Source organism: Lupinus angustifolius, chromosome LG18, assembly GCF_001865875.1.
Source record: "Lupinus angustifolius cultivar Tanjil chromosome LG18, LupAngTanjil_v1.0, whole genome shotgun sequence".
Taxonomy (NCBI): Eukaryota; Viridiplantae; Streptophyta; class Magnoliopsida; order Fabales; family Fabaceae; genus Lupinus; species Lupinus angustifolius.
Genome location: NC_032026.1, coordinates 16,331,018 through 16,347,520, shown reverse-complemented (window position 1 = coordinate 16,347,520; position 16,503 = coordinate 16,331,018). Strand labels below are relative to the sequence as shown.

The 16,503-nt window shown below is 35.1% G+C and overlaps 3 protein-coding genes and 1 non-coding gene across 6 annotated transcripts in view; 3 read left to right on the top strand and 1 right to left on the bottom strand.

Moving 5' to 3' along the window:
- LOC109332842 (protein EXPORTIN 1A) overlaps positions 1 to 3,419 on the top strand; it is a 12,497-nt gene extending 9,078 nt beyond the window's left edge. For both annotated transcript variants that reach the window (XM_019567927.1, XM_019567925.1), the window contains exons 23-32: positions 40 to 125; positions 259 to 339; positions 425 to 607; positions 781 to 847; positions 1,213 to 1,323; positions 1,448 to 1,555; positions 1,696 to 1,833; positions 1,922 to 2,059; positions 2,134 to 2,238; positions 2,868 to 3,419. In XM_019567927.1, coding sequence (XP_019423472.1) covers positions 40 to 125; positions 259 to 339; positions 425 to 607; positions 781 to 847; positions 1,213 to 1,323; positions 1,448 to 1,555; positions 1,696 to 1,833; positions 1,922 to 2,059; positions 2,134 to 2,238; positions 2,868 to 2,990 — 1,140 coding nt within the window. In that variant the 3' untranslated portion in view covers positions 2,991 to 3,419. The remainder of the gene's footprint in view (positions 1 to 39; positions 126 to 258; positions 340 to 424; positions 608 to 780; positions 848 to 1,212; positions 1,324 to 1,447; positions 1,556 to 1,695; positions 1,834 to 1,921; positions 2,060 to 2,133; positions 2,239 to 2,867) is intronic.
- TRNAT-AGU lies at positions 3,909 to 3,982 on the top strand. Its single transcript has one exon. It is a non-coding gene; the product is annotated as a tRNA-Thr (tRNA).
- On the top strand, positions 4,130 to 12,943 carry LOC109332843. 2 transcript variants are annotated; one of them, XM_019567928.1, is made up of 18 exons: positions 4,130 to 4,357; positions 4,441 to 4,499; positions 4,583 to 4,714; positions 4,915 to 5,055; positions 5,593 to 5,649; positions 6,143 to 6,237; positions 6,545 to 6,677; positions 6,993 to 7,169; positions 7,837 to 8,027; positions 8,191 to 8,257; positions 9,231 to 9,364; positions 9,808 to 9,874; positions 9,980 to 10,042; positions 10,129 to 10,370; positions 10,461 to 10,587; positions 10,859 to 10,951; positions 11,728 to 11,913; positions 12,443 to 12,943. In XM_019567928.1, exons 1-18 carry the CDS (start codon positions 4,165 to 4,167, stop codon positions 12,734 to 12,736), a joined length of 2,451 nt encoding a protein of 816 aa, XP_019423473.1. In that variant the 5' UTR covers positions 4,130 to 4,164; the 3' UTR covers positions 12,737 to 12,943. The 2 variants fall into 2 exon arrangements, with proteins under 2 accessions (XP_019423473.1, XP_019423474.1); XM_019567929.1 differs by lacking the exon at positions 5,593 to 5,649.
- On the bottom strand, positions 14,000 to 16,147 carry LOC109332347. Its single transcript, XM_019567301.1, has 4 exons — positions 16,021 to 16,147; positions 15,131 to 15,605; positions 14,347 to 15,035; positions 14,000 to 14,261 (listed from the first exon to the last, which is right to left on the bottom strand). Exons 1-4 carry the CDS (start codon positions 16,132 to 16,134, stop codon positions 14,181 to 14,183), a joined length of 1,359 nt encoding a protein of 452 aa, XP_019422846.1. The 5' UTR covers positions 16,135 to 16,147; the 3' UTR covers positions 14,000 to 14,180.

Below are 16,503 nucleotides of genomic sequence, written 5' to 3'. Positions count from 1 at the left end.
ATGATTATGAGTTTGTAATTGAGTCATTCCTAACTGCAGACAAATACAAGTGTTGCATCTTCCTTAGGAACATATTTCCTGCCACAAATTTCATTGATTTTTTTGGACATGTTGAATGTGTACAGGTATCTGCTTTCTACTGTTAACTGATAATTTTTTAGACTGTGGAATCCTAATAACATGGATTATATTAATGGTCAATAGTGTATTTCATGTTTTTTGCCAATAAATATCAAATAATATTCTTCCTTTCAACAGAATGTACAGTGAGCTTATATCAAAAAGTATTGCTGAAGGGGGACCTTTTGCATCTAGAACGTCCTTTGTGAAACTTCTACGGTTAGATTAATTCAAATTATATCGTTGTTGTACTAAGCATATTACTATTGTGAAACCATTTGTGTAAGTGTTTTTCATGATGCAGTTCGGTTAAGAGGGAGACACTTAAACTCATTGAGACATTCTTGGATAAGGCTGAAGATCAGCCACAAATTGGAAAGCAGTTTGTGCCACCAATGTTTGATCCTGTTCTGGGGGATTATGCCAGGAATGTACCTGATGCAAGGGAGTCAGAGGTTTTGTCACTTTTTGCAACAATTGTAAACAAGTAAGTTTGTCTTCATTTCCCCCCGGTTGCCTTTATTTTTATTTAATTGATGTATGGATCTCGACTTCCATATTCTGCATATATATTTCCTTTACTACCTGTTGCCATCCGTAGATGAAAATTAGATTACATTAAAGAGTATCCTAAGTGGTTACTCTCTTTCATATTTGCAGATATAAAGCTACAATGGTTGAAGATGTTCCTCGCATATTCGAAGCTGTTTTCCAGTGCACACTAGAGGTAATTGTGTACGTTATTTGGCTATGGTGTAAATGCTCTAGTTGACCATCATTTTGATAATGCTCCTTATGTTGACTTCTAGCTTTTCCCTCCATTATTCATTTCCTTCTCTCCATGAATATTTTTATTTAACAACAGAACTTTATGACCTTTTTTAAAGAGTTTAGACTAATGTTGTCATTGATTGCAACTTCAGATTTAAATTTACAGGTGGTTTGAGATGCATCATTTAGTAGCTTAGCTTTTGATCATCCTATAAGCGGTGGTCTCAATTTATAAGTTCACCATCATTCTTATAATAAGCCTTAGGCTGATTTCAAGCATTGCTACCCAGTGCTCACTTCCTTTTCTCTTCTATTCTACAGATGATTACAAAGAATTTTGAAGATTACCCAGAACATCGGCTCAAGTTCTTCTCTCTACTACGTGCCATTGCTACTCACTGTTTCCCTGCATTAATCTGCTTATCAAGTGAGGTTGTATTTCTTGCCTCAACTCACCAATATTAGCTTGTTCAGCGTATTTGATGTTTACCAAGTCTATTTTTAAAATTTGTAATCTCTTTAGTCTGTGCCTGATGTTGTTTGTAATTTGTGCCAGCAACTGAAGCTTGTTATGGATTCAATCATATGGGCATTTCGACATACAGAAAGGAATATCGCTGAAACCGGGCTGATCCTCTTGTTGGAGATGCTGAAGAAGTTTGAGGTGTGATTTTTGTATCTTTTGTTTTTAGCTCTTGATCCTTACCTTCAAAAGTTGCTTCTGCATTCTTAGTCTTTTTGCTTGTCATTGTCTATAGGTTTTCTTGTTTTGCTTGAATGAATTTCCGTGTTTATATTAAACAGGTCTCCGAGTTCTGTAATCAGTTTTACCAGTCATACTTTCTGACAATTGAGCGAGAAATATTTGCTGTCTTGACGGATACTTTTCATAAGCCTGGATTTAAATTACACGTCTTGGTGCTTCAGCATTTGTTCTGCCTGGTAGTGTCTGAAGTTAAAACCATGCTTTTATTTTAGTTTTATTAGCTAGTAATAAATTGCTGTAATGAAAGAGTTTCATGTTGTACAGGCAGAAACTGGTGCCATAACACAGCCTCTCTGGGATGTTGCTACAAACTCTTATCCATACCCAAATAATGCAGCATTTGTACATGAGTTCACGGTAAAACTTTTAAGCACTTCATTCCCCAACATGACTGCTGCAGAGGTAATTGGACAGAAACAACTAACATTAAACTCTTTCTGTTGCTGAATAGAGAACTAATATCATGATATTTGCAGGTTACCCAATTTGTTAATGGACTCTTTCAGTCCACAAATGACCTTTCGGCATTTAAAACTCACTTACGAGATTTTCTTGTACAGTCAAAAGAATTTTCAGCTCAGGTGATGCTTCATATAGTACTGTTTCTTTTACCAATATATGGGGAAGTTTGGACTCATGCAGTCATGCCCATAGACTGTTGATCAGTCTGTTTTGTTTTTAGAGTTAAGCTGACGTATATGTTGGTTCAGTAGTTTTCTCATGCTTTTGGGTTTTGCCTAATTTCTTTGCCCTTCTCTGGAATCTCGTGGCTGTTTGGATTTGCTGTTAATTGTTTTCTTCTTTTTCACTAAATGCTTCTTTAAAGAACACTTATATATAGAAAGCAAACTGATATGTTTTCTTATCTGCTGCTCTTGTTTTTCACATAAAACACTGTACTTTGGCTAAACAACCAAAAAAAAAACAAAGGCGTTTTCAAAGCCAAGGAGCAGTTTTCGCTGTTAACACAGTATGAGCTGGCTTGAGGTTTTATTATTCTTGAACGTAATCATGTTTGCATTGCCCGAGGTTTTGTGACTTTATGATTTTGTCAGCAGTTAGATTCCTGACAACAATTTCTGGTTATTTTGCTGTAATGAATTTGTAGTTGGACCATACCTGTATGATGATGTTGGAACTTGTTATATCTTCAGTTTTTCAATGCACATTTCAGCCTCCATTGATGTTAATTGTCCCTTCTCTACTGCAGGATAACAAAGATCTTTATGCTGAAGAGGCTGCAGCTCAGAGAGAGCGAGAGCGACAAAGGATGCTTTCTATACCAGGGCTTATTGCTCCGAGCGAGTTGCAAGACGATATGGTGGACTCGTAGATAGTATGCTAAACAGCATGAGTTCATGTCATTGGTATTTTGATTTGTGTTGTCACTTGTTGGTGCTTGGGTTCAATCAGATACTATATGCATTGATAGCAGATGCCAGCATTTTCTGTAGTTTTTCTGATCTTCACGGAGATCCCATTTTGGGAGTGATTTGACATATGTTTCTGTTTTCTGAGGTTTTGGCTGGCTAGCAATACCACTAGCCTCAATGTTTGGGTGAGTGTAGATTATTTAGTGGCTAATTTGGGATGATTCATCAGGGCAGCTTTCCATATAATCAAAGGATGGATGACTCAATTCCTGGAATTGATGACTTCTTAGGTGTGTGACCTCCTAACCTCTGGTGTTTTGTGCAGAAAAAACCCTTGTTGTTTGATATTTTGTATTTTTTAACTTAATAATTGTAGGATAATTGATGTATCATGATTGCATTTATTTTCATGGTATTAGTGTGTTCCCCTTGACCTAATGAAAAGTAAAACGTTTATTCTACTACCTTATAGCAATCTCTATTCTCTGCCAACTATTCTTCTATACATTGTTGAAAGCAAAAGAGAAATCTCTATTCTCTGACAACTTTCTATTTGGACATCAACTTAGTGGGAATTGTTCAGTACTAATTCAATTGCTCTTTAATGTTGCTAAGAATGCAAGAGAATCAAAAACAAATTTAAGGAAGAGGTTTTATTAATCTAAATATTAAAGGGTTGGGTATAATAATGAGTTATAAAACAAACGTACTTTTCTTTTATTCAATAACATTTGAAGTTATTGGGTGCATTAAAAAAGTTTCATTACCTCATCCAGAATCCATCACTGTTTGTATTGTTAAGAAATAAAATGATTGATCTTTTAAGGATATAATCTGAACAATAACGATAGTAATTGGTTGGAGAGTGATTGCATGAAGCTCTCGTAGCTCAGTTGGTTAGAGCACCCGTTTAGTAAGCGGGAGGTCTTGAGTTCAACTCTCAACGAGAGCATTTCTAATTTCTTTTATTCTTTTATATAATAATATATATATTCTTCTGTCCACTTAATAAATATTGTATACCAAATATAAGTAGAAAATAATATTCCAATCTATTGTAACCACTCATTGAGAGTGATGAACTCTACCATGTTGGTACTTCATCATCATCGATTCCCTTCTAGATTCCGTTGCATGCTTCATCAAATCCCTCTCTCTCCTTCTCTCACTTCTCTTCTCTCCTCCTCCTCCTCCTCCTCCTCCTCCCTCCACGGTGCTGTCTCCTCCGCCATCACTCATGTCGCTCTCACCGCTCTCGCTATTGCTTCCGGTGCTTGTCTTTCCACTAAACTTGATTTCTTATGGCCTAAATTGGATCAACAACCAGGTTATGCTTATTCATTTTCATCCTTCTCATCATTTCTTTTTATACTTCATCATTTCTTAATATATAAATAAATATAATTGCAGGTACTATCATTCAGGATGGAGTAGATGTTACTGGATACCCTATTTTTAATGATGCTAAGGTTTAATGTCTTTCTGCTTCTGGTATCACTTGTATTGTATATTCATGTTTTACATGCTTAAAATACCTTGTGTGTGAAGGCAGGTACACAAAGCTATAGCTTTTGCAAGAAAAGCACATCGCGGCCAAATGCGCAAAACTGGAGACCCTTATTTAACACACTGTATCCATACCGGAAGAATTTTGGCAATGTTGGTTCCGTCAAGTGGTAAACGAGTATGATTCCTCTTTTACTTATATAAAACTTAAACACTTAAAGTCATAAATTTGTTATATGTACTTGAGGATATAGTTATATGTCTAAGCAGGAATCCCTTCATACATTGTGTTTTCTATGTACATGAATTCCAGGGTTGGACAAACATATTTCCATCTAACTGTTCCTTTGTTTGAGATGTTGATACTTTTTGTTTCAGGCTGTTGACACAGTTGTGGCTGGTATTTTACATGATGTGGTTGATGATACTTGCCAAAGTCTGCAGGACATTGAGGAAGAGTTTGGGGATGATGTGGTCAACTTGGTAGCCGGTGTTTCTAGATTGAGTTATATAAATCAGGTATGCATTTTGATCTTGAAGGAAGTGGCACACTATGGTTTGCCTTATTTAGCTAGTTGTTAGATTTCAATTGACTGCGAGAGGATTGCCTAAAGATGTCAGTTTTATATGTTGCTAGAGGCATAAAGCCTTTGTGCCTTCACCTAGCAAATTAATCTTTAGCTTTTGGGTTGTGCTGCTGGTTCTTGACATTGTTTTAGAACAACTTGTACCTAGTTGTCTTCTTGTTGCTCCGTTCTTCATAATTATAGTAAATTTCAGTACAGGGTATAGCAAACTTGTAAACCATTTCCAAGTCTATACCTAATAGCTTAAGCTTTTAAGATGAGAGTTGGTCTTCCACAGTTATTGCATAACTATGATGTAATACCTTCGTAACTTGTTTATTATGTGGTAGATTATAGTGATGGCATTTATTGTGCTGTTTCATCAATTTTCCATACTATATGCTTGTAGCTAAATTATGCTGACAACTCTGGTGAGTATCCACTGTTTTCTTTCACTACCTATTATATAATAAGTAAATTATCTTTGAAGCTGTTACGCAGGCATCGAAGGGTAAACGTGAGCCAGGGCGTCCTTGGCCAAGAAGAGGTATATATAGAATCTGTATTTGACATGTGACAATTACCTACTGAATCTCCTAGGTATACTTTGGTGTTATGCTAGTCATCAGTAACCAAATATAAAGAATCAGATAGCTGCCTTGGTGTGATGTTAGTAATCAGTAACTAAATACAACGAATCAGATAGCTGCCTAATATAGGTTTAAACAACAGAAATCAACATGTGAAATAGAGAATGCATCATATTCTCCTCTTGCCGTATTATGGACAATTGATACCTTTCCTTGCAGAAGCTTGGAGTTGGTTAAATTTCATATAGAATCTGTTTAATCTCATGACACTAATGTTACACAAGCAGTTGATATGATAAATGTTTTGTTTATGTCATTATAATGCACGTTTCGTTGATCAATATAATATTGAAACTATATGCCTTTTGAGATTTGTAAAATATGTAATATATTTGGCAGTGGAGTTAGCAGTGGAGAATTTCCTTATGTGTTACATTCTTAATCTCCTAGGCAAGTAATTTACGAGTGATGCTTCTGGGAATGGTTGATGATCCGCGTGTTGTGCTCATCAAGCTTGCCGACCGTCTTCACAACATGAGAACTATGTATTTGCTCTGATCTTCATTTTTTTGCCTTTATGCCTAATCAATGGCAGTCTTCATTATTTTTCCTTTTCTGTCCTTCACTTCATAACCGTTAATCATTAAAGAAGAAGGAAATAGTATCAAACTCTTATAGGCTTTCTCGGTCTTTAATTGTTATTAGCTGTGAGAGTTTACTTCCTTGGTATAGCATCATCTTTAACCATTAACCTGTAAGATGTGCAGTGTTTTTAACTTTTTAGCTAAACAGTTTAGAATTTTAGGTATGTTGCATAGGCCATTTCATTGTTTGATAATCTCTGTTTTGCAGTCATGCTCTTCCATTGCAAAAGGCTCAAGCTGTTGCAGAGGAGACCTTAATTATTTGGTGTTCTCTTGCTTCAAGATTGGGTCTATGGGCATTGCAAGCTGAACTGGAAGATCTATGCTTTGCTGTTCTTCAGGTCTTCAAATAATTTTTATTTTTTTTGCTTTGAGAGTAATCAATTATATTGATGCAATGATGTGAGAAATTAAGAAACATAGAACTGACAGACACATATATTAACTGTATAGGCCTCCAATCCATTTGCATATAATTTGAACTCTGAAGGCCTCCAATCGATTACCATGAAAGTTGATGATCATAAGAAGTTACAGTATTATATTCCTGCTTCTGGTTATAAACAGATAGAATTAGTACAATCATGAGGACATGGCCTTGGCATTATTACAATTTATTGGCACTTATACATCTATGTTTGTATTTGTATTACCAGCCTCAAGTATTTCAAAAGATGCGAGCTGATTTGGCCTCCATGTGGAGCCCTACTTGCAGAACAGAAAACCCTAGAAGATCCTCTGTAAAAGGAAGCTTGATACCTTTGGACGAGAACGGTTCAACTTCTTCCTGCAATGAATCCTTGACATTCAATGAGGATGTCTCAAGTATGAAGGTAAGGATTTTGAGTGCAAAGTTTCAGCCTACTTGTTGTATGTATGGTCCCAACTTCTGAGATTTGACTGAATGTTGTGTTATGCTTTCCTTTGTTGGTTGTTTTCCGGCTTATGCTGATATGTATTGCAACTCTCATTACTCATTCCAAAATGCTTCTTTTGAGCCTGAGTATATGATATCATGGAGGTTTCTATATATAGTATTTTTGTCTTGTTTTCACATGAAGTTGAGAATATGATGAGCCAAATGCTTTAAGCGAGACATGGAGTGGTGTTACTTTTACTTGCTCTTATTATCCCTTACAAAACTCATAAAAGATTGAATAAATTTTAAGTTAGAAGGCTGGTCAATTTAATTCCTTATGATTAGCCACATTTGATTCCAAGTATTTTATGGTTGCATACAATTTACAAAAGATAAATTTAGGTGACTATCTGAACTCTGAAGTGACTCTTGATAACCTTTTTTGACGATGTCTGACTTCATGATTTATAGTTGGTAAGTAATCACCGAGGCAATATCTCATCTTCGTTGCCTCACCATGTCCAGAGGAAGGGTTAGAACTTAGAACTGAATTTTCTTTCTAATTACATCACTCATGTCCAGGGGAAGGGAGAGAACTGTTTTTTCTTCTAATTACATCTCTATAATTTATTTACTGTCAGGATCTTTTGGAAGCTGTGGTCCCATTTGATATATTGTTGGATCGGAGAAAACGGGCTAACTTTCTCAGTGGTATTGGGAATAATCTGGAGACATGCATGAAACCAAAAGTTGTTCAGGATGCTGGGTTGGCTTTGGCATCATTGGTAGTTTGCGAGGAAGCACTAGAGCGAGAATTGATTATATCAGCTTCGTATGTTCTTCCTGTCCATTATCATTTGCTGCCCTTACATTCTGTAGTTGTGGACACGAGCATGTTTTTCTTTATGTTTCTGTTCGATGAAGCATAGTATATATGTTTACTGCTATGATAAAATCAATGTCATTGTTTTTAAAAGTTTTTTTAATATTTTCAGTTATGTTCCGGGGATGGAGGTCACATTATCAAGCAGATTAAAAAGCATGTATAGCTTATATAGTAAGGTATAGGAAAATTCATGTCTTGACTTTTGAAATAAGAATGTGCATCCATGATCACTGTTTTAGCAATGTGTCATTATTTGGAGAGATTGTAGGTTATCCAGGTAAAGTAGTTCAATAAAGCATAATGCAGATGAATAATGCATGGATCATCTTTGGAAAGTTTAAGAAATCCAGTAGATAAAAAGAAAATTTACGTAAAAGTTGCATGGTTCCCCTTAATCTTTTTGTGGTTTCAAATTTGTGGCAGACTAATTTAATCACACCAACCACTTCTTTGCTGTGCAAGCAAGAAGTAGCGGGCAGTGCTCATTCATGGTACCCCAAAAAAAAACAGTACCTATCATTCTTCTATTGTGCTGGTGAATATGACCAAAAAATCGAATTACATCCTTTTTGGCACAGATTCTGCCTCAAATAATGCATTTTCCCATATCATCTACTTTTAGAATATTCCATCCCAAGTCTTGACTAACAATGCAAAATGCTAAGCGAAAGCAAAATAGGGGTTTTAATGCTCCTTTCGTTTTTATTACATTCTTCTTCATTCATCTTTATTAGAAGTGTGCATTAGTTTATAATGCATGTGTATTGAGAGTGTGCATTAGTTATTAATGCACATGCTTCTCTCCCTTTGTAGTTCATTCTGTTGGGCTTTTAGTTGAGTTTGTTAAGGCCCACATGCATTGTATTTTCTCTTTATTAAGGATCCAGATCCTTCTTGTAAATCATCAATTGAGAAATATCAAGAGTTACGTTTTCTCTCTTTATCTCTAATACTTCCAGATTCTTCTTTCTCTCTTTCTCTCTTTCTCTCTTATAATCTTAAGAACATAATTTTATGCATCTTACTAGCTTTATTTTTCCATTAAGCAATGTTAGCACTAGTGATCTTAAATTCTTGCTCGCTAATTATGTAGAGATCCCTTTGTATCAATTCATTTAGTGGTCAAAGTCATGATTGTATGTTGTACAGATGAAGCGAAAGGATATAAGCATTGATAAAGTATATGATGCACGTGCATTAAGAGTAGTTGTAGGAGACAAGAATGGAACATTACATGGACCTGCTGTTCAGGGTTGCTATAGTCTTCTCGACATTGTACACAGGTAGATAAAGGTCAAATTTCAGTCTTCTTTCAATCATATAGCCTAAACATTTGTATGAGGATACCTAGCTATAACTTTACATTGGCAATGCTTATCTTGTTCTTGACTAGAAAAATAACCTTTTCTGCAGTCCTATGTATTTGTAGTTTTATCCCTATTAAATAACAAAGAAATTCATCAAAGAAGAAAGAGAAAGGAGTACAGGAGCAGGAGGAAACAAAGAAAAAAATCACATCAATTGAAAATGTCCTTTTATCTTTTCCGTTCATTTTTTCTTCAGTTATTTTTTACTGTCTCTGTGGTGGGTATAAACTTAAGTTCTCATTGTCTTTTTTTCTTAAAGAGTGGTAGATTAGACCTATAATCATAAACATATTCTTTACTTCTTTAGCTTTGCCTAGATAATGATTCCTAATTCTTAGGTATGTTTTACTTGTATACAGGCTTTGGACTCCCATTGATGGTGAATTTGATGACTACATCATCAATCCAAAGCCTAGTGGCTATCAGGTTAGGCTTTCCTGTTCATATTTTAATGAATAAAATTAAGAGGATCATCTTGTTCTTCTGAGCCTAATAACCTACTCACAGACTGTTAATCTATTAAAATTTCAGTCCTTGCATACTGCTGTACAAGGTCCTTGCAACTCTCCTTTAGAAGTACAAATAAGAACACAGGTGCCAAATTAGTTCACACATTGCTGAGGTTACTTGTTTATATTTTATCTCTTGATCTTTTCAATTATCATTCTTTTGCTTGCTAGAGGATGCATGAGTACGCTGAACATGGACTTGCTGCACACTGGCTTTATAAGGAAACTGGTAATCCTTTTTCATCTGTAGACAGCATGGATGAACCTGAAACAGAAGAATCCTCTTATTTCTCCAGAGATATAGAAAAGGGGAATTCTTCAGATATTTTATTAAGTAAATACAAGTCATTGAAGGTTGGACATCCAGTCCTCAGAGTAGAAGGAAGTCACTTACTTCCAGCTGTTATCATCAGGTATGTAACACATTCATGTTTTATAGAGTTTGTGTTATAAGGCTATCAATATTGGTTGTATCTCATGCAAATATTGTCACTACTTTTCAGCATAGAAAAGGATGAAAGAGAATTGCTAGTTGCTGTCAGCTTTGGGCTAGCAGATTCTGAAGCCGTAGCTGATAGAAGATCTTTCCAGATTAAGCGTTGGGAAGCTTATGCACGACTATACAAAAAGGTTTACTGCTTAACATATATTGATGTATGATTTGAGTATAAATGGCTTGTGATTCGTGGTGTGTAGAATGGGTATGAATTGACTGGTTACGCTTACTACGAAAACAATGCTTGGGTTGATCACTGTATGGTAGCTAAGCTTAACAACTAGCATACTATAACCACTGTTACATCTCCCTCTCTGCCTGCCCCTGCTCTCTGTTGTTGTCATTTTTTCTTTGTATTTTATTTTAAATTACTTGATCAGGTTGCTCACTGTTGGCCTTATTCAGGTGTCTGATGAATGGTGGTTTGAACCAGGACATGGGGATTGGTTTACTTGTCTAGAGAAATACACACTATGTCGAGATGGCATGTATCATAAGGTATGTTTCTCTGAACAGTTGAGAATATAACTTGATATATATTTCCAGGTTAGTGTTCATTCATTGTGTTTATCAGCAATGTGGAGACAATGAAATACATAAAGCTGGAAATATTTTCTTCTTTAGATAGCATGTTGTTCCTGTGCAGACTAAATGTATTCTAGTTCTTAATGATCAACATTGTATTAGGAATTTGTGCATTGTGTAGTTATTTTTATACAGAAATTATATAAATTTGGACAGTCTTATGCTGAGTCAAATATTGAAGGCTTAATATTGACTACAATTAATCTAGGAAATTAGTAAACTGTGTACGTGAACGCATTCTCTTATATGGTTGAGCAAATAATATATAAGCATTGGGAACATCAGTTTATAATGTCCTCTGACTGTGAAGAAAAATCAGATTTCAATCACATGAAGAGTGGTCATTTTACAATTAAAAGTTACCTTCCTGTACTTTAATAAGATGTGTGTTACTTTGTGTATCTATATTCTTTCAGTTTTGGAAATTCTCATCATTTATGCCACCTTTTGATGTGATTGTAAATTATCCGAACGCTTTGCTGAAGAACTTTCCTTAGATCTTACTCTGAATGGGATAGCAACCCATGTGAGATTCTAATTTCTTACTGTTCTTAGTCTGCTCTATAGCCGCACTTTGCGCACGTATAGATTCCCTTGTATCCTTTTGTCCCTCTGGCACCTTAATAAATTAAATATTTTTGCCGATAAGAAAAAGAAGAACTTCGTATAATTATTTGCTTCAATTGCAGCAAGACCAATTTGGGCGCCTACTGCCAACATTCATCCAGGTTATCAATTTCACTGAGCAAGAAGAAACTGAATATTGCGCTGTAGTGTCTGCTGTGTTTGAGGGAAGGCAAGTGGATTGTATTACATCACGATCAAAATTTGATTTTGTTGCATCAACTTCTGAGGAAGCTGGCATCAATAACAAGGTTTTTCAGCAACTAACTTGCTTCTGAATGAAATTTGTGTATGAAATTGCTTGTCATCGTTTACTTCTGTTTCTTCTCTTAACAAAAATCATTTCCAAATCTTAAATTATTCAAATAATATGTGATAGCTATGCTATTTTTTCCTTTATTCATTGCTATGCAACTATCCGTGGTTTCTCCATGAGAGTTGACCCACTAATGTCAAATTTGCTCTGCCCAGATTTCAATTCTCTCATTTGAACTTTTCACATGACCATGTTAATAGAAAGATAGGTACTAAGGCAAAACTAATGAACTTGTTCACATGAGAGAATCCGTCAGCAAAATCTATATTTTGTCTCAGATTATTATTTATATTTTGTAATGTTAAAATTTTAAGGCCATTAATTAAGATGGTACAAATCAATGTCTAACCTGCATAGTTGGCCTAAATACAGATATGAAAGTATTAAGTTTGTCTGCCACCATGCAAATTGAAAGCTGATACCCTTCTATATATTCTAGTTGACTGTAAATATTCATCTTTTAGGTGCAACTTTTGAGAACAATGCTTTCCTGGGAGGAGCAATTGCGATCTGAAGTAAGTATCGATGAAACAAAGCATGATGCAAAGCTTTATGATCTTCCTGGCTCTGTAAACCTTAGAGAAGTGGTAATTATATGTTGGCCTCATGGTGATATTATGAGGTTAAAAGCCGGTAGCACCGCTGCTGATGCTGCTCACAGAGTTGGTTTGGAGGGAAAGCTGGTTTTGATTAACGGCCAGTTAGTACTGCCCCATACCAAGCTCAGAGATGGTGATGTTCTTGAAGTAAGGATCTAAGTCATTCATTCTCAACATTATTGTTAAAAAAATTGTAAATATTTTTTTATGGGTTCTTTGTAATTAAAGTAGGTGGGGGCAGAAATAGGCAGATTTTCTTGTTTGTTGGGGGGATTTGGTAAAGTAGAAAATGTTCCTTTAAACAAATTTTAAATTTGGTGGCTTTAAACTTAATACCATGGATATGTTGTATAACCACATCTGCCATCATATAAGTACTCTTGTGTTTATTTTGGTTAGAAAAATGATGCTCCCACGCCTCCTTTTGGTGCTGTGGGGAGAAGAGAGATAGGAGAAGAAGGGAGAGAAATGATTTGAAAAGAAGAAAGAGATAGAAAGAAAAAAAAAGCTGTAAATGAGGGTAATAGATTTTTGTTGTGTCAGAAATAAGCGATTGAGAGTGGGCTACTAATGAGTGGCTTAACTAGTTTACTCATATGAGTTCACTTTTGTACCAACTCAGCTACTATCTAATTCCAATTCTATTTTTCACTTGTTTTCTTAATGTGTTTTTTTAATTAAGAGTATCTTTCACCCTACGAGATGTGTGGTTACTCCACATGATAGAACTCTTAACCTTTTGGTTCATATGAGAATCAAGTGGGACCTTGTACTAACCACTAGATCAATGTCATATTGGTTTGTTAATGTGATATGAGGCAACATTAATATGCTCAAATGATAACTTGACAATCCAAGTGGTAATTTTGGAAAATTAAGAATGTAACAAAATTGGGACTCTGGAAGTACACCTGATGCATAACATCAGTTTCTCATGACAGAAATGGACCTAAATTCTGGAATATAATAATACACACAGTCAATGGAAATCGAATTATCCTAAGAGTTGCACAATAATTTCCCCCCTTTTTAATTCTTTAACCATTACACTTAGCAAAAGTGTATTACACTATTATTTGGTCTCATTACATTTGCATTATACTTTCTGTATTCAAGTTCGTCATAGCTATAATATGTTGCCGAATTGTTTGATGTAATAAACAAGTTTGCTTCATATCTCAACTTAAATTGTGTAGCACATAGTCATACATGGATCCTACATTTTTTCTTCATCTTATCATTTCTCATGGTCAAGATTTTATTATACAAAATTGAAGTCTCATTGCAGTCCTTAATAAATTGTTTTGCTTCTCAGCTTCATGGCTTACCCAAAAGAGAGGACAATCCCAATAACACTAGTAGAACATAAAAAAGATTTGAGATACCACAAGTGAAATTGATCTATCAAATTTAGATAAAAAAAACTGATAGAAAGTTCTATTAAAATCATAACTAAAATCATCAAAATTTGGGACTGGGGAAAGTAAATAGGGACACAAACCAAGGTTTGGAAGTCCCAACAAAAATAGAACCCCAAAATAACTTGGAGAATGTACCACACATCCTCAGTGGTAACATTGCTATAATCTGCTGCTACAAATTTTCAGCAATCATTTCGAGTTTCATCAGCTATCATCTTGTTAACTGGTAGAGCTTGCAATGCAGTTCTTTTGCTATTGATTTCCTGCACACAAGTTGACAGCAAAGAATGTTACTAAATTACAGTTAACAGAAAGCTGCAACTGGGAGTAAAAGAAATTCAGCCTCACCTTTTCAACATTATTATTCTTGCTGTATGATTTTCCATCGAGCTTTAAGTTCTTCAGCATCTTCCTGAGCTGCCCCATACTCATATCTTCTAGTGAGTTTTCCTTCATAGTATAAAATTTATTCTTATCTTCCTCCTTCATGTGTTCATCTGCAATGTCCTTTGGTTCTGTTTGAGCTAGAGAATATGATTCTGCCTTTAATTGATCAGCAGCAAATGATTGAATTGGAATGTCATCAGTCTTCAGCTCATAAATTGGAGCAACTGCCATAGTTGAAAAACTGACTTCATCTGTGTTATGCTTCATAATCTCCACTGAGATACTAGACTCGGGTTTCGGGATGACAATTTCTTCAGGATTAACATCACCATCAACCAGTGTGTTGATAGCCTCCATTGAAGCATCATCAGGCACCTCCACAGTTAAAGCAGCAACATCATGATCAGTAATAACCTCCATACAAGCAACTTCAGATACCACACCAGAATCATTGCCACCTTGGTTATCAGTAACCTCCATCGAAGCATTATCAGGTAACTCGGCATAAGAGTTAAAAGCAAGAGTATCTCGATTGGTAATCTCCTTAGATGCATCGTCCGATGCCTCAACAGGTGTGTCTCCGATACATCTCTTATGTTCTGGTTCAGTATAATCACATGAATTCTGGGGTTCAGCTAACAATTTGGTTTCTACATAGTGATGAAAATGAAAAATAGCACTTCAGTAAAGCTGAATTAACCACAATTTGTACAAGAAATAATTGTTAAATGAAAGAAAAACATACCTGTTCCATTGTCCTCGTGTACTTTCTTAACTTCAATTGAATCATTACGTGTCTTAGAACTTTCTTCCAATTTCAAATTTGAATCATGTTGTTCAGCCTCCACTGACTCTTGTGTTTGTTGATAAACATCATCAAACTTCACAGATTCTACTAAGTCTCCAGAGTCCATTAAGCTCATCTTTGATAAGTTCTTCTCCAAAAATCTCGCCGATCTCCTCGTGTTGTATGGTCTTGTCATAGTAGTTGGAGCTGCAGGAGTTTTAAGCACATAATCAACTGGCTTTTCATCACCTTCCTTCTTCTTTCGGTGCGTAGAAATTGAACGCATAGCCGAAGTAGCTACCGCTATATTCACATCTTTCCTTCGAGTTGAGGTTCTAGAATGATGGATGTTCGGGGTTTCAATCACCTTTTCCTCTTGATAATGACTGAGATCACCTTCCACTGGATTCAAAATTTCATCCAATCCTTCAACCTACAACATATGAAAGAATATATTAATTACAGCCTAAAGACATATTTGAATAAACAATCTGATTAAAGGAATCATTTTTACAAAAAGCTAAAAAGAGTTTAATTTCATAAGCTTCTCAAAGCTTACTGAAATAAGCTAAAAATAGCTCATGGGCTATTTTCATAAACTACACTCCCAACCCCAATTGCTGAAATAGAGCCAAAAAGCTAAAAAAAAGCTTTTTTCGTGGGATCTCTAATAAGTTTATTGAAATAAGCTAAAAACAACTTATTTTCATTAACTATTTGCATAAACTTATTTACATTAAGCTACAATTGACACAGAATGAATTAAAGAGATCGCAGATTTTGTTTTAAAATTGTAATAAGACCCCTAAAAGGTAAATATGAATATGAAGATGAGAAAAGAAGAATACTTGGGGAAGAGAAGAGAGAGATTGAGCCATGGCAAGGTTGGTTTGGTTTGCAGGGATTTTGTTCTTCTTCGAGAGAAACTGAAGATCCTTCCTTGAGAGACTGAAGAAATCCATTGATTCAACAAACAATGTGAGTTACTGTAATAATGAGATTGAAGGTAATGACTTATTTATAGAACCCTAATTTCAAAAAATGTGACCGTTGGAGCCTCCCTTTCAATTTTGAATTTTGATCTTCCATTACCTAACCATATTGGATTAATAATTAATTAATCTGGCTAAATTATCTTCATATGATTATTTATGGAAACCTTTTAAAGGATTTTTTTATCGTCTTTTTTGATTGTGTTATGAAGTGTGTTAAGATCAAACTTGAATAAATACTGAGTAAGAAAACAAATATTGAAAAATTAAGTCAAACAATTCTTCATATACCTAAAGAGTAATGATATTCTCATGTAAAATCCTAACAGTCAATTTATA